Here is a 23,019-nt window from a genome sequence, read left to right as displayed (position 1 = left end):
TATTAGGAGGTGGGGCCTGTGGGAGGTGATTAGGTCATGAGAGTGGAGCTCTCATGAATGGGATTAGTGCCCTTACAGAAGAAGCCCAGAGAGTTCACCTGCCCTTTCTGCCACCTGAGGCCACTGCGAGAAGGTGCTGTCTATGAACCAGGAGGGAGGCCCTTACCAGAAACCAAATCTGCTAGAGCCTAGATCTAACATGCTCCAGCCTCCAGAACAGTGAGAAATTTCCATTGTTCATAAGCCCTCACATTTGTGGTATTTTGTTATAGCAGCCCAAACAGACTAATACTCACAGGATCTCTTAAGTAGTTAACTGTCATAGTCTGTTTGGGTGCCTTTTCCTTGTGTCCTCACATGGCAGAAGGGACAAGAGAGCTCTCTGGGACCTCTTTTATAAGGGCACTGATCCCATTCATGAGGACTCCAACCTCATGACCTAATCTCCTCCTAAAGGTCCCACCTCCTAATACCATCACCCTGGGGATGAGGTTGCAACATACGAATTTTAAGACAACACAAACATACAGATGATAGCAGTAATCAAGATTAACTAATGCATCAATGTGATCATTAAAACAATCTAAATTCAGACTCAACACAGACAAAACTTCAGTGTGTTTCTAAGATATTCACATGAGACTCTCAGAAACCTGTGTTCTAGATCATCCACACCCATGGTGAGTCACTACAGATCAGGGATGATGCACGCAAAAGCAGTCATAATTCCACATGTCTGAATGTTCTAAGAGCTCCCTACAGTGAGATGTACCCCTGATTTCCTGGAATTCTCTCCACTGGATGCCAACCAAGGAAGCTTCTAGTTCTAAGTTCGTATACATTTTCATGAATCCAAGTGTTCTCTCATGACTAAATCTAATACTTAATGCATCACTCCACAAATAAAATGAACAAAAGCAGATTTTTTTCTTTTCTAAATTGTCTTGATGTGTTTAAGTACTTGTTTCCAAATGGAAGCCATGCCACTATCTTTAAGGAATTTCCTTACAGACTAGGAAACATGCCTCTAAAGCTAGAGCTAATCTCAACATTTGTTTGAATTCTTGAGAGTAGAGATAGCAATAACAGAAATGCCTGTTAATTCAGTTCTGCATTAGAGGAACCAGAGCATGTGGCTCATTAGAATAATGACACATACTGCATTCCTTTGTCTCCTAATAGCAGAGAACTGTTGAATTGGGTAATTTGAAACTCATTATACTATCACATTTAGCCTCTGCATGCTCAGATGCCAGTGGTATAAGTGAACAAGTTGGCCAAGCATCTATTTTTAGTAAATCCAAAGGATGAAAGACAAGTAAGAAAAACACTTGGTTGAATAGCATTTCTTCTCTTAAAATTAGTACATGCTGAGCTGAAACCATATAAGCTGAGGAAAGGTAAAATTTGCAGTTTTCTAGCTCTTGGTCAATTGTATACAAACATGATATATGAATAAAATCCTTCTAATTGTTTTGTATAGTATAATAATGACATTAACAGCAAATACAAATAAATGACCAACATCTGAAGTAAATCAAATCAATCTGCATAATATTGGGCAAATAAAACAAAATTTGACATGAGAGTTCAAAATCTCTACTGAGTTTAAGAAGGGTGTCTGTTGATTGCATTTTATGTATAATATTGATCTTATTTTATATGATGAAATATAGAAAGTGAAGATATCCCATCAATTGAGTATTTTAACTTTGAATGTGAAAAATGATTTAACTGCAGTTGGTTGATTGTTAAATATGACATAATTTAGTGAAGAATTAGGTCATCACATATTTTTCTTTACCAAAAACTGCTTCTGTGCTGCCTATTCTGCACATCATACCATTAAATCTGGGCAGCACATTCACTTGAAGTTATTTAAGCAATGATCACAAAAATAATAATCTTTGCCTTTTAGTGTTTTGTTTTTGATCAAATCAAAAGCATTATTTTCATATACAAACAGTGGCATAATTTTAAGTTGTACAAATCCGTTTCCTCTGGGGATGTGAACAACTAATCTTCCTTCAGGGACATGAATCAGTGATTCTCAAATGCAATGCCTTAGGGATCTTTCCCTTAGGGACTTTGTCCTCTGTCCCAGGTAATGATGTCCACAGCCACCCCATGGGAGAAAGTGATTTAAATAAATCCTGGTGACAGTCCCTTTCCATTATACTATTTCCCTCAAATAAATGTAGATTTTAATCTCTCTATAACACTTAAAGATCATAGTTTGAAAAAAACAAATGATTTCCATCTAACCTGACTTCTGGCTCATCAGACATCCTTCCTCTCCTAATTCCAAAAATCCCTTTGGAATGACAGAAATAATATAAAATGAGACTCTTAGAATCAAAAGGGTTTCCACATCCAAGAATGGCAGAGTGGCTGCTGTCAGGTGATATGTATTACCTCTGGACACCGTACAAAAAATTATTCCCTGAAGGCACTGGAGAGAGACTAAGTACAGGCAGAAACTTGAGGGGACTTGACACTTGGAAAAGGAAACGGCCTTTCACTTAAAAAGCTGTGAGTTGGAGTTGTCAGGCGGCAAAGTCTCAGATGGGATCCCTCAGTCTCACTGGCTTAAAGAACCAAAGGGAGGAGTCTGCAGCCTTCAGCAGCACAGGTGGAAAGTGAGGTGTAAGATCATAGGAAGACAAGAGCCCCAGAGAGGGAGCCCCACATGTGCTGTATACAGAGGTTCATAACCTCTACCCAAATCTCTAACTCACCTGAATTACACACATGCATACCTGGAACATAAGCCTACCAGCCCCACTAAAGAACAAGAACCACCTGGCATTTCAGGGGTTGCACACGAAACATAGGGCTTGAAGCTTGAACTCAGCCAGGTTAACTGGCTAAATAAAATAAAATAAAACAAAAGTGAATGCTGCAATTTAACACAATCCATAGTCTCTGGATTGTAACGCTAAAATATCCAGGAAACAATTCAAAATTATTAAGCATAAAAGAACTAGGAAAAAAGGACCCACACTCAGGAGCAAATGCAATCAATGCAGACTGATCCCAAAAGGATTCAGATGATCGTGTATCATATGAGAATTTTAAAGTAGCCATTACAAATATGATTAAAGGTATAAAAGAAAATATGTTATGTTTTATAATAAAAAAATTGTCATAATAAAAAAGAATAGTAAATCTCAGTAGAGAAACTGCAACTTTAAAAGAAGCAAGTACAAACCCTAAAACTGACAAATATTATACATTAAATAAACAATTTATTGTCTATGTTTAACAGCACATTGGAAATGACTGAAGAAAGTGTCAGTGAACTTGAAGCAGAGCAATAGAAATTATCAAATATAAAAAACATAATGGGAAAACAGTATCGAAGACATGAACACACCCCTAGTGACCTGAGGGAGTATTCCAAAAAAACATGTAACACGCGTAATTCCCCACATGCAAAAGAGAAAGCGGATGAAACAGAAAAAAATACTAAAAGGAATAATGGTCATAATGCCTCAAATTTGGTAAAAGACATAAATTTAGAGAGTCAAGAGGCCCAGCAAACCCCAGGAAGTATAAATACAAATAAAACAACATCTGGAGGATTTCTGCTTTCAGGAAGCTGGAGAGGTATTTCCCCCTATTGCTCCCACCGCATATAAATAGAAACTCTGGAGATCATACATAAATATAGAGAGAATCTGAAAGGTAGAAAGAAGCAGGCAGCAGGCCTTGGGACCCAGGGGATGGCACAGGGGTGAGTTCTCCAGTTTTCTTCTCGCCTTACACATCCCAGACTTGGGGCTGAAGAAGCTGGCAACTTGAAGACACCAATGGATGTAGACAAACCACCACCACCACAACAGTAGCCTGTGTGATTTAGCCAAAGGGCCAGAAAAGGGGCAAACTAGCAAAACTAACCACTGTTCTCCAACTAAACATCACAGAAAAAAATTGCAGCTCCAACCCACTGAGGGAGTGGCATCAGAGCAGGTGGCGCACAGAGGGGGCCAGGCCATTCATCCCTGCTGGGCTGCAGGAGGTGCATTCCCCCTAGTGGCAGGAGAAGCCATGTGGAACGCCTGGAGTTGCACACTAAACCAGCAGTGGCAGCTCCCTCCTGTTCCTTACCAGGGTCATGGCAGAGGAGGAATAATGGAGGCTCAGAAGGTCCACCTCTGCTCAGCAGATGCTGTCAGTGGAGGCTATGTGGGGAGAAGATGGGGTACCTCTGTTCCTCCCATCTGGGGAAGCATCTAGCATCTATGGAGGCTTAGTGTGGAGCTGGAAGCTCTGCCCCCACCCAGCAGTGACAGGGAGCTCCAGGCACTCTCCTTGTACCAATAGAGGCTAAGTTGAAACCTGGATTTCTACCCCCACCTGGTGGCAATGAGGCTGTGCTGCACCTTCCCCTGCTAGGACAGTGTCAAAAAAAAAAAAAAAGGCAGCTACAACAGAAGGTTTAAACAAGATTCAGAGTCTTGTAACATAATATACAAAATGTCCAGGTTCCAACAGAAAACTATTTTTCAAACCAAGAACCAGGGAGATCAAACTGAATAAAAATAAATAAATCAATAAATGCCAAAACAGAGATGACAGAGATGTTAGAATTACCTGACAAAGATTTTTTGAAGCAGCCATCATAAAATGATGCGATGACAAACTGCAAACATGGTTGAGGCAAATGAAAAAAACTGAAAGTCTCAACACAGAAATAGATTTAAAAACCAAACGGAAGTTTTAGAACTGAAAAATATAATCACCACAATAAAAACTTCAATAGGTGAACTCAACAGTAGAGTGGAGGGACAAAGGAAAGAATCAGTGAAATTGAAGAGAGAACAACAGAAATTACCCAATCTGAAAAACAGAGAGAAAATAGCAGAAAATGCAAAGAGCCTCAAGTATTTGTGGGACTATAAAAAATGTGCTAACATTCATGCCTGTGGAGTCAGGGAAGAGAAAGAAGCTGGGGCAGAAAAAGTATTCAAAGAAGTAATTGATAAAAGCTCCCAGATTTGGCAAAAATATACAGATTCAAGGGGCTGTGTGAACCCCAAACAGCATAAACCCAAAGAAATCTACACCACTAACATCATAGTCAAACTTCTGAATATTAAAGACAAGAAAAAAACAAGTCCTGAAAGTAACGAGAGAAATGAGACCCTACCTATAAAGGAAAAACAATCTAAAAGACAGAATATTTCTCATCAGAAACCAAGGAAACAAGAAGAAAGCAGAACATTTTTCAAGTGCTAAAAGAACTGTCAAAACAATCCTATATCCAGTGAAAATATCCTTTAGTAATTAAGCAGGGAAATCAAGATATTTTCAAAGGAAGAAAAACTAAGAGAACTTATGAGCAGCAGACCTACCCTGAAACTATGGCTAAAGAGAGTTTGTTTAACACGAAGGTAACTACAAAAGAAGGAATCTTGGAACACTGGGAAGGAAAAAGGAACACAGTAAGTAAAAATATGAATAAATATAATAAAATTTCCTTCATCTGTTGAGTTTTCAAAATTGATAGTTTAAGTAAAAATTGCAAGACTCTCTGATGTGCTTCTAGATGTATGTAGAGGAAATATTTATTAGGGGAAGGCAAAGGTACATAAAAGGAGGTAAGGTTTTTATTCTTCACTTGAATTGGCAAAATGAGGATACAGCAGACTGTGATAAGTTTTATAAATATAAAGTAATACCTAGAGGAATTACTGAGAAAGTTATATAAAAAGGCATACATAACCTTATAAATAAATCAAAATAGAATCACCCACATTATCTCAGTTTACCCTAATCTGTGATGTACACTGAACAAGTGTTAATGTTCCCATTTTACAGACAAGGAAACTAGTCTGGCCAGGTCAAAACACTCTCCAGGCTTCTTAAACAGACTGCATCATATCATGCTTATTTATATACAGAACCTAAATTCTTCTCAATGAATGTGGAACTGACCCCAAAGTATATTCATGGTTCTTACTTGTGAAAATAACTTACAGCTGCCAAATTTCAGAGGGCAAGCGTGGGCGTCCATTGGGAAGTCTTCAAGTTGCATGGGGCACTCAGCAGAGATAGTCAGGCTGAAAAATAAAAGATGAAAACGTTTTAATGACTCACTAACTCTAGCTATTTGTTGAGCAACCACTTTGTCCCAGAAAGCCATACCTTAGTACTTACTTTAATTAACATCTTTTATGAAATTGTCTAAATTGTCCCCACCAAATTATATAAGTTGTTTTGTAGATGAATATCATTCATTAATTAGGCTTAAATCAAATCTACTCAGTTCTGTGGCTTGGGGTGTATGTGTCCATACATATATTAACGGTCATAAAACAATTTAAGATGCCTTTAAAAATTATTTATTCTTTGTTTCCCATCCCTTCCTGAGCATTATCTAAAAAGCTTTCCTTGACAAGGTTGAAAATATATTCATTTTCTAAAGTAGTTTATAAGTTCAAAAACTATAAATGTAGGATAAATGCACATATATTCATAGGATAGGGGGAAATCCAGAAAAAAGTATAAAGAATAAAATTATAAGTATCTGCCATTTCACTTATAATTTCACCTGGTACATTTAGTCCAGAGTTTTTCCACATGTTCAAATTTTGACCAGAACCTACTGCAATCATTGTGTTGTGAAACTGTACAGTAAGTAAACCTGTGATATAATAGCAATGTTAGGAACCAGGCCACACGGCAGGAGGCGAGCAGCAGGCGAGCAAGTGAAGCTTCATCTGTATTTACAACCACTCCCCATTGCTCCCCATTCCCCGTGAAAAAGTTATCTTCCCTGAAACTGGTCCCTGGTGCCAAAAAGGTTGGGGACTGCTGCCACCCAGCACTATGACTATCACCAATAACTATGATCATGATGGTCATAACAGCCGGTGTGTCTAAGCCAGGCACCGTGTGAAGTGCTTTACCTGCATTAACTCATCTCATCTTACTAGCACAACGACAGTTGTTGCTATGACCATCCCAGTTTACAAAGGAGGAAAGCGAGGCACAGATATTGAGGAATCAGGCCAAGGATGCAGAGCTACTCAGTGGCAGTGCCATGGCTGGAGCCCAGGCTGCCCAGCTCCTGGCCACAGAGGCTCCTGGAACGCACCCAGCACACCCTGCACAGCCAGGAGCTCCATTCTGTAAGAAGTGAGGCACTTCTGGAGTTGCCACACTGTGGTGCTTTTATTTTTCTGCAGACTTTGCTCATTAGGTATGATTCTAAATTTTGTTAATGAGCTTATCTTCCATTTCTTAGTTTTTCTTTCCATTATTTAAGTAAAATGAAATTATACATAATGAAATTAAAATACAAAGCGTTCAAACTTCAAACACATTCTATCTTTAGAGCAGATAATATAATTCAGTGTTATATTAGTGCTATTGTTCAGCAGCTATGGTAAGAATCAAAATGTATAAACATTCATTTTTGCCTTTACCACTTGCTTCTGCTACAATAATCTTCTGCTATTAAATCAGCCACATAACTCACATGACAATTGTAGACTGAGTAGTCAATGTATGTGTTATCTGAATAAAATTAAAATATGTATCAGTGGAAGTGGGGTCTGTGCCCCTGAAAGAGAGGAAATCCTCTCTTGCCATTCCTGTGAGGGACAGTTCCTCCATGGCTGGACGGATACACAGAGGGCTGTGAGTGCAGATGGGCTAGAACACACCATAGAGGGCTCACATTCAGGCAGGGAGATGGTTTTTAAAGCAATATTCCATATGCATTCATAGAATATGGGAAAATACAGAGAAAGCATAAAGAAAATTATAAATATCTACCATTTCACTTATAATTTCACCTGGTACATTTAGCCCAGAGTTTTTCTACAAGTACATATATTTTCTTTTCATTCTTGGTATATAAAATTCAATCTTTCTTATACCTAATATTAGCACAGGCCCACATCACTAAAATCTCCACATAACCATTACTTTGAAAGGTTAACCATTTAATTCCGGCATGTCTGTCTGTACGTGTAGCAACCAATTAGCTATTGCTAGAGTTTTACATTATTTTACCTGATAAATAATCTGCAATGGACCTCTTGAATCATAAATTATGAAAAAAGGGCTATGATTAGAGACTATGAAATGAGTAAGGCATATATTTACTTATTAGAATTAGGAAAATTAGAAGCCAGGTACAGTGGCTCATGTCTGTAATCCTAGCACTATGGGAGGCCGAGGCAGGAGGATTGCTTGATGTCAGGAGTTTAAGACCAGCCTGAGCAACATGGCAAGACCTCATCTCTACAAAAAAAGATTAATAGAAAAATTAGCTGGGTGTGGTGGCGCATGCCTGTAGTCCCAGCTACTCAGGAGGCTGAGGCAGGAGGATCACTTGAGTCCAGGAGTTTGAGGCTGCAGTGAGCTATGATGCCCACACCACTACACTTGTGCTGGGGCAACAAAGTGAGACACTGTCTCCAAAATAAGAAAAAAAAAAAAATTAGGAAATTAAGACATAAAAACACAGCCTGCAAGAATGGTATTCAGCCAAAACAAAGGAAATAATATTACTTCATATGGTTGTTTGTAAACTTAAGGAGTTTGTCAAGTAAAGTAATAATGAAACAGAGAGAATTTAAACGCGTCAAATGTGCTCTAGAGCTGCGGTCTCCAACTCCCGGGCCATGGACCAGTCTGTGGCCTGTAAGGAACCAGGCGGCACAGCAGGAGGTGAGTGGTGAGCAAGGGAAGCTTCATGTGTGTTTACAGCCACTCCCCATCGCTCACATCATCTCCTGAGCTCTGCCTCCTGTCGGATCAGCAGCAGCAACAGATTCTGCGTTATGATGAATTGTATAATTATTTCATTATGTACTACAATTTAATAATAATAGAAATGAAGTACACAATACATGTAATGCACTTGAAGCATCCTGAAACCATCCTCCTCCCCTGCCTCCACCCCAGTCCATGGAAAAATTGTCTTCCATGAAACCAGTGCCTGGTGCAAGAGTTGGGGACTGCTGCTCTAGAGGACTAAATCACAAGGAGCTCAGAAAACCTAGAATTCCTTAATAAGCAAAATTTTAGTAGGAAAATAAGAAGTGTATATAAAGCTATATAACATCAAGTACGAAGCAATAAATATGAAAGTGGGCACATGAAGAAACAGTGCTGCAGGAGTTTAGAGGCGAACACCTCTGATTAGGAGAGTCAAGCTTTGTGCAGGTCTGTGTCTGCAGCTCTAACACTTTAAGGACGCAAGTGTAACAGGAGGACCCAGGGGCTCACACTGAGGGGACGATGTTTCAGGGAGCCTGTCTTAGCCCCGCCGCAGCCCTGAAGACTTCAACCAGCCGACTGGCTCTACAGTTTCTGACTCACCACACATGATATTAACAACTTTATGGGCCTCACTGCCATAGTCAGGGTAGACGTAGAGAGACGTGTCCCAATGGCAGAGTCTTCTCTTCAGACACGGCCGTGTCTGCCAGCCCATCCAACTGGGCTTCTGCCCCCCAACACACTCAGTTTCCCATTGGGTCTGGGAGCCACCTGCAAGCCGGGTCCGTTGGCTGAGTTCTCGACAACTTGGTGACTCAGGGTTAGCTCCTCCCCTCGCTCTGTGCTGGTGTTCTACTCCCATCCACACGGCCACTGCAGCCACTGCCACCTGGAGTTTCTGTTCATGCCCCTACTTGTCACAGCACACCCCCAGGGAAACTTGGTGCCCCATTCTGCCCATTGCTGGCTTATCCCTCCTCCTTTCCTGTCCAAGACCATGTGCCAAAAGGGAGCAGAGCCTCCCTTTCTGCCATGGTGGGCTTCATTCTGGCTGTTTGGCCCTGAGAGCTGCCCACTTTCCAAAAATCACTACACCGACAATGTCTAAAGATGGCATTTTGACATGGAAGTTACACCACAGAGTCTGCTTTTAACATACGGTAGGAGTGTGTGTGTGTTGTGTGGTGCAGGGGGCAGGGAGGGTGCACAGAGACAGGTGGACAGAATTTAGCTGGATCTGAAAAAAAAAAGATTTTTTTAAAGAAAAAAATAATTCCAGTAAAAACATTAAAAAGACAGTGATTCTACAATTACCATCTCAATAAATCATGCTATAATGAGAGCCTCGTGGGTTGTTCCTGCACAGCTTCTTAGAATTAGAATTCCAGACCTCAGGAAAGTATTCTTCATCTATGATAGTGTCCCTCCTCTAACAAATGAATGTTTTATTCAGACAAATCCCCCAACAGCAAATGTCCCAGCCTCAGCAAGGGAAAACATTTCAAATCAAAACATTTTCAGTCCCTCTGTACATTTCAAAAATGGCCTAGACTTTTATAATACTTAAAAAATATCTCTAGATAAGAGAGAACCTTCTATTCATAGAGTCCTTGGAATGCCAAGTGCCTTGATGTGTAACCAAGCATCCCTCACAGAATGGAGACGAAAACCCTCCACGGAATGGTTGACTGCCACAGCTCAAAAGGGCCAGCTAGGCCATCTACTTGAAACCTTCACTTTTTAAATAAAGAAAATGAAGCCCAAAAAGGTTGAGAAAACTGCCTATGGAAAAGGTTCACCGAATTACTGGCAGATTCAAGAATCCAGTACTTTTCCCAAACGTCCAATTTCTGTTTTACTTCCCATTTCTATTAAGACCTTAAAGCATTAACTTATTGCAGCACAATGTCCCATTTGTGAACATCATCTTAATTTAGGGTAAAGAAAAGGGCATGTTCTAAAGTTAAGATAATTGCTTCAACTTGGATTTGTTCCACCCCAGTTGAGGGCTTAGGATCCTGAACTCACTAGAGAGCTCTCTGCTTGACCAGGGGCTGCTCCTGGCTGAAGAACACTTTAAGGTGGTTAAAACAACCAAATTCCAGAGTAGTCTTGACATTAACTAATTGTGTGACCTCTGTGAAACTGTCTAACTTCTCTGGGCCAGTCTTGTCATTGGAAAAAGAAAACTAATGAGAGTTTCTTTTATTGTCTGAACAAAATAATTGATAGGTATGAAATGAGAGTGAAACAACTTTAGCCAAGACCAAAAATTCAAAGGCAATGAGGCAATTAAGGAATGTCTCCAGATTTCTACCCAATATGCTCTTCATAGTTGAGCCTTTCTCATTCACAAGGAAATACTGCATCAATGCAGTAGAAGGCAAAATAATGGCACTGTAAATATGCCCATGTCCCTATGGACAAAACCCCAAACCTGTGAATATGCCACCTTACATGGCAGAGGGCTTTGCAGATGTGATTAAGGCTCCTGGGATGGGGAGATTATCTTGTATGCTCCACATGCACCCAATATAAACACAAGGGTCCTTCTAAGAGGGAGGCAAAAGCGTCATATTCAGAGAAAGATGTGATGATGGAAGTAGAGGTTGGAGTGATGTGGCCAAGAGGCAGGAATGCAGGAGTCCTCTAGGAACTGGAAGGGGCAAGGAACGGGTTTTCTTCCGGAGCTTGCAGAGGGAATGCAATCCTGCCAACACCTTGATTTTAGCCTCCTGAGATCCTTTTTGGACTTCTGACCTCCAGAACTAGAAGATAATACGTTTGTTATGTTTTAAGCCAATGAGTTTGTGATAATTTGTCATGGCATCAATTGAAAACTAATATAAATGTCAGCACCTGGAAGTGGGGTGGTGCTGTAACAAATACCTAAAAACATGGAAATGGCTGGAATTTGGCAGTGTGCAGAAGCTGGAAGAATTTTGAGGTGCAAAAGAGAAAAAGTTCAGATTACTTTAAAGATACTATTAAGAGAAATAGAGATGTTAAAGACTCTGTAGTGAAGACTTACAAAAAAGTGAGGAGCAAGTAGAGAAAACCTACATTGTCTTAGAGAACACTTAAATGGCCATAAACACACTGCTGGTAGAAATACGAACATCAAAGGCCCTGCTGCTGAAAGCTCAGAAGGAAATGAAAAATGTGTGATTGGAAACTGGACAAAGAGAGAACCCTGCTATATAGTGGCCAAAAGCTTAGCTGAGTTGTGCCTGAATCTATGTGGAATGAAGAACTTATTAAGGATTATGATATGCTGAACAATGGTCCCAAAAGATATCAGGTCCTCATCCCTAGAATGTGCAAATGTTATCTTATGTGTAAAAAGAGAAAAGCGTCTTTGCAGATATGATTCAGTAAAGAGTCTTGAGATGGGGAGATTATCCAGGTGGGCCCTGTATGCAGTCACAAGGGTCTGAGAGAAGCAAAAAGAGATTGAATATAGACAGAAGATAGGAGGTGATGCAATGAAGATGCTCTGTTGTCAGCTGTAAAGATGCAGGAAGGGGCTGTGAGCCAAGGAATGCAAAGCCTGCAGCTCTAGAACCTGGAAAAGACAAGTAAGTGGATTCTCTCTCACAGTCTGCAGAGAGAATGTGGCCCCGTGAACAACTTGATTTTGCCCCAGTGAAACTGATTCAGATTCATGGCTTCCAAAAGTGTAAGAGAATAAATTTGTATTGTTTTAAGCTACCAACACAAATTTGTGGTAGTTTGTTATAGCAACCACAGGACACTAACACAATGATCAAACTGTATACTTGGATGAGGAACCTTCCAAGCAAAGTGTTGACGTGGTGGCCTGTTTTCTTCCTGCTACTGATAGTAAAATGGGGGAAGAAAGGGAGACATTGAGGGAAAAACTGCTGACAAAAAAGGAACCACAACTGATGATTTGGGGAATTCTCAACTTATTCAGTTTGCAAAAGATACTATGATTAGGAGATTCACTGTCAGGAAGCTATGCTCTGAAGAGAAAGCCAGTGTCCTGGTAGGACAACCTTGTGCGAGTGCTTCAGAAGGATCAAAAGGTCGGAGCATTTGGTCACGCAGAATACTATCTGAAGATACTAGGTGTGTGACCCATGGGTCCTCTCAGCCATGTAAACAAAAACCAGGAATAGAGACTGGATTATCCACGAAATGTTTATAGAGAAGCCCCTTGTCTAACGGTGTGTTTTCTTGAGACGGGGGTTCTTGAGAATTTTATGCCGGCAGAACACTTTCACCTCGGCCTGAAAGGGACAGAGACAGGCCAAAATGAAAGAAGCTGTCAGACTCCCAACGGTCTGCATGCAGGAAAGAGACGGAAAGAAAACTACTCAGTTTCAAATTGTGTTGCCCTTTATTAGAAAGGAAGGAAGACTCCAGGGCCAGAGCCTTGGACCCAGAGGGCACAGTGTCAAACTGCAAAGGATTATTCTCAGGACTGTGATGTTTGCCTGGCTGCATTTAGAAATTGTTTGGAAATGGTACTTCCTTTTTTCCTGCCATTTTCTCCCCTTTCAAGTGGAGATGCCTATAACTATTATTTTCCACCTGTCCTACCATTGTATTAATATTTTGGGAGCAGATAACTTGTTTCCTGGATTCCACCAGTTTACAGACAGGGAGGAATTTTGCCTCACCCATAGCTGATTTAGATGATTCAGATGACAAGATTTGGAACTTCTGAGCTGAGGAAATTTAGTTGAGACTTTGGACTTTGATTTGGTGCTGTAATGGGTTGAGACTTTTGAGGATATTGGGATGGAGTTAATATTTTGCATGTGGGATGACTATGCATTTTTCCCCAGAATGTGATTGTGGTAGGCAAAATAACGGTCCCCCAATGGTTTCCATGCCCTAATCCTCCCTACCTGTATGTTTCCTTTCATGGTAAAAAGGACTTTTCCGATGAGATTAAGTTAAAGCTCTTGAGATGGGAGGATTATACTGGATTATCTGGGTGGGGCCAATATAATCCCAAGGCTACTTATCAGAGGGGGACAGTCAGAGAAGGAAATGTGAGGTGGAAGCAGAGGTCAGAGTGGTGCAGGGCCATGAACCACGGAATGCAGGCAACCTCCAGAAACCAGAAATGGCAAGGAATCAGATTCTCCTCCAGAGAATCCAGAAGGGGGGCAACACTGCCAAAAGCTTGACTTTAGACACATAAGACCCATTTCAGACTTCTGGTTTCCAAAGCTGTAAGATAATTTGTGTTGAAAAGGCACTAAGTTGGTGGCCATTTGTCACAGCAGCAGTAGGAAACTATTACTAATCCGATGACTAGTTGTTATTGTGCTATCGGTTCCTGTATATTTTGAAATCATACTCGCAAAGTTGACAAAGAAATTTGATAATATTAGCCAATTTATAAATAGTTCACACAGTATTCATTGCAATGAAATTATCTATTTCATTGATAATGAAATAGACATCTCATGCAAGGTGCCCTAATTGGTCAGTTGTTGAGCCACACACCATGCCTCAGCTGGAATCACTCAGGGCAAACATGACCTCCCCATAAAGATGCTACCTGTGACTCTCAGACTGTAGATGAGATTTATTTAGGGACTCTTTAAATCCAATATCAACACAGTATCTAACGATTGGTGCCATGGAAAAGAAATAACGCTTAATTTAGTCGTGATATTTTTCCAGCCCCATGAGTCCTTGTAAAGAATGCACTAATGCTTATTTTAGATAACTTTCTATTCACCAGAGCTGTCCCCAGCTGAAAGCCTGCAGGGTTTGGAGATGTGACGCAGCTGGCACTGCGTGCCTGGCAGCATTGTAGGCAATGTTCTCCCTGGGCTGTTGCCTCACTATGATGCCTCTGTTTTACTCATACCTGTGTAAGTCTGTGCAGTGCTTACTCAACACTCCAGTAGAGGTGTTGCTGGAGAATTCTCCTTGCTCTACAGCTGAGTCTCATCCTTGGAGATAATGACAATGTAGAATTACACCATGCACAAGGAGCACAATTTGTGCTGTGAGGGGGTGGGTCTTTGAAAGGAAACCCAACTGTGAGGATTACATGACTGTTTTCCCTATAATTGACTCACTTCAAGATTGGCAAATGAAGAGATGCTTGTTCACATATTCAGATCACATATATATTTAATATGCTACTTGTGATAGGAATACAGGTAGCCTCTTTCTCCATTAGAAACTTCCCCATACCTGCCTGATGCCAAAATCCTGCCCTGCTATAGCTTTCTTTTTAAATAACTCAAAATTTGTTTATTAAAGATGCATGCATGCATTTCTTTTTTTATAAACCATCACTAACATGATGTACCATGTATATTATTAATATTTATATACCTGTCAGTTAGGCATTGCCTGTTTTGGGAACCTAACTATAGTTTACAATAATATTTTCAGGAAAAATGCATTCTAAACTTCAGTCAACAATATAAAAACTGAACTTTTTAAATACAAACAGCAATAAGTGAGAACTGCATATATTGGAATGCAAAGATCACTGCCAGGCTCAGCAATTACCCCTGCCTTTCTCCCAGCTGTCACATGTGTCCTGGTCCCATTCTGTAATAGTTGTAGATCCGCTGCAATTGTGTTTGCTCCAGACCAGAATTGCAGGCCCAGTTTCTTTCAGGATCTGGCCATTGTGCTTGTCCTGGTTAGCCAACCTCCTAAGGGATCTTTATCTTAGCTCTAAGCCTGGCCCCACCTGAATCCAAAGCAGGGGTTTTGCCCATGATAAAGAAAGGATGAGACACCAAGTCCTGTGGCTGGGGTGGGGAAATGGGGAGTTGGCAGTAGAGAGCTAAAAGAATAAAGTATACACTGACCTATTTTAAACTTAATAGAATTTAAAGTCAGTAAGGGTAACCTTGTAAAAAAACAGCACTTAAGGTGTTACCTAAAATTTTATAGTCTTACAAATAAGACTACACTAAAATGATGCACATTTTGGCTCATATAATTGTAGAGCTCCATGCTTTAAAAAAAAAAAATTTGTATTGAGATAACACAGTGACTGCTTCTTTCTAGAAATGGATCCAAATTCTACAACTTACTTCAAACTTGAGTTGCAGATTTCATAAATTACTTTAAGGCTAATTGATTTATTTTGTATCCTTCAATGTAATAAGGATGTACATGAGACCAACCACCAGAATTATACTGGGCTAAAAATTCTCACTGAGCTTTGCACTATTTATTAGAAATCTCATTCCCCTTCAGCTATTGGAAAGAATATGTCAGCAATTCTTATTTATGTTGGGAAAACTAGCATAAGTTTGATAATTTTGAAAAGTTAGCATATTTCTTACTCAAAAGGGATATAACCTTTATTGATCTATTGTGATTAACACGCCTGTTTCTTTTTTTAATATTCATGTTTCTCATGAAGGCATCGTAATGATTGATGTGAGAGTGGAGATATTTTAATTTTTTATATGTATCCACATACCCAGCAATAAATCTTCTTAATAGATGAAATGCAGGAAAACACACACAAACCTGAGCCATAAAAAATGCTGCAAAAGAGGAACATCATAAATATGCAAGAAAATTTCTTTCTCAAAATGAAATTCAAAGTTTAGGAAATTAAAGTATTTCTTTCATCATAAAGCATAGGGCAACCAATAGCACAACGCAGAGGAAAGCAGGTGCAAGAGACACTGGGATCAAGCAGACCTGGCTTCAACTCTTAGGTCAGTCTGCTCGCACTTTCTGTGTTATTTGACACCCTTGAGCCCAAATTTCCCTACAAAGGAGATTATAAAGTCCATCTTACAGTGTTGTTTTAGGTATTAAGATACCTATATAAAATATGTAGCACAATGCTTAACACATAGAAAACATTGTAAAGTCCTGGGGAAGTTGGGGTTATATTAGCAAAAAATGGTGGATTAGGGAACTCCCAAAGTCCATCCATCCACAAAGCAATGGATAACCTGGCAAAAACTGTCAGCATCAACCTTTTTTGGAACTCTGAAATCTAATTTTAGAAAACATTACAACAACCAGGGTGGTGTTTAATGAAGGAAAGAGTACCTGAATTTCAGTAAGCAAGGTCTGTGGCATCTCAAATTACCCTATTACCATCCTCCACTCTGCAGCTCACCAGTGGCCTTGACTGTGGCAGCCCACGTTCCTGGGGCAGGTTGATGGTAACAGGAGCAATGCAGACCTTATTATCAAAAATTTTAGTCGCTTATTTTGATCTGTCTGGTGGCTCCCTAAATGATTGGCTCAAGGGTTTGCTTTTGTTTTACCTGCATCAAAGATTTCCTTGGGTGAGGTGGCTTCCCAGGTGGCATTTGTTTAGTGTGTATGTCATAAACAATTGGGACAAGTGATGACAGTTGGGGCAGGCAACAAAGACTGAAAAGTTAGGGAAGAAGAGGCAGGGGAAAGGAATACACAGAGGAACAAAGGCTGCAAAGCTTCCACTTATTCCAGGGAATTTATGAGATCACATGCATGCCTACAGCTCAACACATACTAAGAAAAGAACAAAGATGACCCAAAGTTTTCTTCTCTGGGTGAACTTCAGACTGCACACAAGCAGAAAGACTGTGGCAAAGTTATAAACCACCTGGCTAAACCAGAAAGAGTGCTCCATCATGTACACAAACCCTATCTGCAAAGACTGAGAGAGGTTTTTAGAGTTTTTGTTTTTGGTTGCAGGCATTGAAAAAAATCTTTGCCAGGTCATTAGCTTAAACACTAAGCTGAAGAAGTGGCCCCACATGACAAACAATACAGACTTTACAAAACCAGCTCAAAACACTAACCAAGCAAACCACCACCATGATAAGCAAACAAAAAACATTACAGATGTGGGAGGATTTAATTTCCAGAGTCACTGCATTATATTAATCAAAATGTTCTGTTTTCAAGAAAAAAATAAGAGGCATACAAAGAAACAAGGAATGCCACCAACTTTGCTTACTGAAACAAAAGGAAACAGAAGAAATTAACAGAAACTGTCCATGAAGACACACAGACATTAGACTTAACTATTAATAGAAAACATGTTAAATCAACTATCTTAAATATCAAAGAGCTAAAGGAGACCATGGACAAAGAAAAAAGGAAAACTGGAAAACAGTGTCTCAACAAGTAGATATATCGATAAAGAGATAGCAGTTATAAAAAGAACCAAATAGAAATTCTAAAGGTGAAAAAAAAACAACTGGAGTGAAAAATTTGCTAGAGAGTTTCAGCAACAGATTGAGCAGGTAGAAGAAAGATTCAGCAAACTTGAAGATAAGTCAAACGAAATTATCTACTCTAAGGAACAGAAAGAGGAAAAAATGAGAAAATATGAACATAGTTTAAGGGACCAACAGGACACCATCAATAGTACCAAATTATGCGTAATAGCAGCCCCAGAACAAGAAAAAAAGGAGACAGGGGTAGAAGGAATATTTGAAGAAATAATGGGTGGAAATGTTCCAAATTTTATGAAGGATATGAATCTATAATAACATCTAAGAAGATCAATGAACTCCCAGTAGTATAAACTCAGAAGAGATCCAGACTGAGATGCTAATATCAAACTCTCAAGAGCCAAAGATGAAGAGAAAATCTTGAGAGCAGCAAGACAAAGGCAATTTGTCATGTGCAAGGGATCCTAAGTAAGGTTAACAGCTGATTTGTATCAGAAAACATGGATGCCAGAGGCAGTGGGAGGAAATATTAAATGTGCTGGAAGAAAAAAAATGCCAACCAAAAGTTCTATTTCCAGCAAAAATATCCTTCAAAATGAAGAAGAAATTATGATATTCCAGATAAGAAGACACTGAGGGAGCACTCAAAAATCAGTTGATGTAATTCATTCATCAATAGGCTAAAGAAGAAAAATCACATGAGCACAGGAAAAGATGCAGAAAAAGCTTTTTCTTCATCCAACAGTCATTCATCATAAAAAAAAAAAACTTTTAGTAAACTAGGAATAGAAGGGAATTTCCTCAACTTGATTAAAAAAAAAAAACCTACAAAAGTCCTACAGCTAACATCATACTTAATGGTGAGGAATTTGAATCTTTCTCACTAAGATCAAGAATAAGGCAAGGATGTCTATTCTCACCACCCTTTTTAACATCATACTGAAAGTCCTAGCTAGTTCAATAGAGCAAGAAAAAAAATTAAAAGGTATATAGATTGGGAACAAAGAAATAAAATTGCTCTTTGGTGCATATGACATGATTATCTATGTAGAAAATATGAAAGAATCAACAACAACAAGAAAACTTCTGGAACTAATAAGTGAATAGAGCAATGTTGCTGATACAAGTTCAATACACATAAGTCAAGTATTTTATTACATAGCAGCAATGAACAAATGGAATTTTATATTTAACACACAATTCCATTTACATTAGCACCCCAAAACTGAAATATTTAGGAATAAATCTAACAAAATATGTATGCAATATATATGAGGGAAACAAGAAAATTCTGATAGAAGAAATCAAAGAAGAACTAAATAAATGGAGAGAAATTCCATGTTCATGGATAGGAAGACTAAATATTATCAAGACGTCAGGTTTTCCCAACTTGATCTATAGATTTGATGCAATTCCAATCAAAATCCCAGATAGTTATTTTGTGGCTACTAACAAGCTGATTCTAATGTTGATATGAAGAGTGAAATGATCTAGAATAGCCAGCACAATCTTGAAGAACAACGAAGTTGAAGGACCAACAATACCCAATTCAAGACTTATTATAAAGCCACAGTAATCAAGATAGTGCAGAATTAGTGAAAGAATAAACAACTAGATAAATGTAGTAGAATAGAGTCCAGAAATAAACACCCCAAAATATATAGTCAACTGATAATTGACAAAAGAACAAAGGCAATACACTGAAGAAAAGATAGTCTTCTCAACAAATAATGCTGGAACAAAGGGGCATACACTTGCATAAAGATTAACCTAGACATTGACCTCACACGCTTCACAAAAAATTTCTCAAAATGGATCAAAGATCTAAATGGCAAATGAAAAACTATAAAACTCCTATCATGTAAGGTAAAATCTAAATGAATTTGGGATTGGTAATGACTTTTTAGATAAGACACCAAAGGCACAGTCCAGGAAAGAAAAAAAATTTGAACTTCCTAAAATTAAAAATTTCTGCTCTGTGAAGGATACTATCAAAAGAATGAAAAGACAAACCACGTATGGGGAGAAAATACTTGCAGAAGACATATATGACAAAGAACCATTATCCAAAATATACAAAGAACTCTGAAAACTCAACTATAAGAAAACCCAATTTAAAAATGATAGAAGACCTTAACAGACACCTCACCAGAAAAAGATATACAGATGGCAAACAAGCATATGAAAAGATGCTTTACAAATATGTCATCAGGAAAATGCAAATTAAAACAACACTTATATATCACTACACACCTACTGGATGGCCCAAATCCAGAACACTCACAACCCCAAATGCTGGATAAGATGTAGAGCAGAAAATTGCTGATGCGAATGCAAATTGGTTCAGCCACTTTGTAAGGCAACTTGGCAGCTTCTTCTAAAACTAAACCAACTCTTACCATGCAATACAGCAATTGTGCTCCTTGGTATTTACCCAAAAGAACTGAAAGCTTATGTGTACACAAAAGCTTTCACATGAATGTTTATAGCAGCTTTATTTATAACTGCCAAGACTTGGAAGCAATCAAGATGTTCTTCCATAGATGAATGGATAAACTGTAGTACATCTAGACAATGCAGTATTATTCCATGCAAAAAGAAAAAAGAGCGAGCTCTCAACCTATGAAAAGATATGGAGGAAACTTAAATGCATATTATTAAGTGAAAGAGGCCAGTTTAAAAATGCCACATACAGTATGATTCCAACTATTTGACATTCTGGGAAAAAGCAAAGCTATGAAGAAAGTAAAAATATCAGTGGTTGCCAGGGGTTTGGGGGAGGGAGGGATAAATAGGTGAAATACAGAGGAATTTTCGATGAGCAATAATACTCCATGTGATACTATCATGGCAGATATATGACATTATACATGTGTCCAAACCCATAGAATACACAACACCAAGAGTGAATCCTAATGTAAACTATGGACTTGGAATGATTATGATGTGTCAGTTTAGGTTCATCAATCATAACATGTACGCCACTCTAGTGGAGGATATCAATAATGGGGAAGGCTATGCATGTGAGAGAGCAGAAGGTATAAGAGACATTTCTGTACCTTACTTTCAATTTTTCTGTAAACCTACAACTGTTTGAAAAAATAAATTGTTTTAAAAGTATATTTTTTTCATCTACTCAGGAGGCTGAAGCAGGAGGATCCCTTGAGCCCAGGAGTTGCATTTTGCAGTGAGCTATGATGACGCCGCTGTACTCCACTCTACCTGGGGTGACAGAGCGAGGCTCTGTCTCAAAAAAAAAGTATATTTTTTAAAAGCATAGGGAGTTCATTGCTAGTTGACTTGACATATAATAAATGCTAAAAGGAGTCATTTAAAAAATAAAATAAAATAAAATAAAATGAGTCATTTAGGAAGAAATAAAACACTCAACAGCAACTCAAAGCCATATGAAGAACATCAGTAATGCTAATAACATAGGTAAATATAAAACCAATATTATCATATTTTTGGTTTGTAACCCCTTTTTTATCCTATATAACTTAAAAGACGAATGCATAGAATGATAATTATAAATCTATGTTAATAAGCACACTATGTATAAAGATGTAATTTGTGACAAAACCACATAAGGGGGGACAGAGCTACAGGAGCAAAGTTTTTTTATATACAACTGAAACTAAATCAGTATTAATTCAAACTAGGTTGTTATAAATTTAGATGTTAATTTTAATCTTCAGGGTAACCACTAAGAAAATAATTCTACAATACATCGTAAAAGAAATGAAATGGAAATCAAAATGGTACACTAGAAAAAAATCAATTAAACACAAAAGAAGTAAGTCATGAAAGACCTGTGAAACAAAAAATGAATAAGATACATAGAAAGCAAATATAAAAAAGGTATAAGTCCTTCCTTGTCAGTAATTATATTAAACGTAAACACTTCAATTAAAACACAGATATTGGCAGAATCAATATAAAAATACGAACTAATTTTATATTGTGTACAAGAGACTTGCTTTAGTTCCAAAACCGCAAAAAAGTTGAAAGTGAAAGGAAGAAAAAAGACATTCCATCCAAACCATCACCAAAGAGAGCTTTAAGACAGAATATGTTACAAGAGACAAAGAAAGAAATTACATAATAATAAATGGCTCAATTCATGAAGAATATATAGAAATTATAAACATATATGAAGCTCATAACAGAAACCCCAAAATATATGAAGCAAAACTGATAGAATTCAGAGGAAAATAGACAGTTCTACAATAACAGTTGGAGAATTCAGTACCCCAATTTCAGTAATGGATAGAACATATAGACAGAACATTGACAAGAAAATAGAAGACTTCACCTATACTATAAACCAACTGGATCTAACAAACATATCAAGAACGCTCCATCCAACGATAGCAGGATAGGCATTGTCTGCAAGTGCACAGGGAGCATCGCCTGGAACAGATCAACTGTTCAACCACAAAACAAGTCTCAAATTTAAAAACTCTGAAATCATACAAAGTGTCTCTGACCACAATGGAATGAAGCTAGAAATCAATAACAGAAGGAAAACTGAAAAATTCACAAATACGTGGAAATTAAATACATTCCCAAATAACAAATCAGTCAAAGAATGTACCATAAGAGAAATTAGAAAACAATTTTGAAATAAATGAAAATAACACAACCTATCAAAACTTATGTGATGTAGCAAAGGCAGTGCTCAGAGTAGAATTTACAGCTGTAAATGGCTACACTAAAGAGAAAAAGAAAGTTTTCAAATCAATAACCTAAATTTATACATTCAGGAACTAGAAACAGAAGAGCAAATTGAGCCCAAAGCTAAATGAAGAAAGGAAACAACAAAGATTGGATAAATGAAATAGAGATGTCAAAGACAACAGTTTGCTGGGCTTATGGGCAGGTCAGAGGGCAGGCTGACTAGTGACCCGAAAGCTCACAGGGCCCCGACCCCAAGTGCCAGACTTCCACACTGTAGGTGCTGCTGTGTCCAGTCCCTGAGTCCTGCCTCCAGAACTCTGAACGCCTCAAAGAAGGAATTAACACTTTGAGCTGGTATTTACAATGCCACTTAAAATGCTTTGCTTTAACAACCAGGATTTTTCAAATGATGACACCACATCCTTCCTTTGTGGAGCTGAGAGAAAGGGGA

The 23,019-nt window shown here is 38.5% G+C and overlaps 1 protein-coding gene across 2 annotated transcripts in view; it reads right to left on the bottom strand.

The window, feature by feature from the left end:
• The window catches only part of GABRA5 (gamma-aminobutyric acid type A receptor subunit alpha5), a 70,192-nt gene that overhangs the window by 17,716 nt on the left and 29,457 nt on the right, over positions 1-23,019 (bottom strand). For both annotated transcript variants that reach the window (XM_045561813.1, XM_045561812.1), the window contains exon 7: positions 5,983-6,065. In XM_045561813.1, coding sequence (XP_045417769.1) covers positions 5,983-6,065 — 83 coding nt within the window. The remainder of the gene's footprint in view (positions 1-5,982; positions 6,066-23,019) is intronic.

Source organism: Lemur catta, chromosome 9 (genome assembly GCF_020740605.2).
Source record: "Lemur catta isolate mLemCat1 chromosome 9, mLemCat1.pri, whole genome shotgun sequence".
Taxonomy (NCBI): domain Eukaryota; kingdom Metazoa; phylum Chordata; class Mammalia; order Primates; family Lemuridae; genus Lemur; species Lemur catta.
The sequence above is the reverse complement of the archived record's forward strand: the minus strand, read 5'-3'. Positions and strand labels throughout refer to the sequence as shown.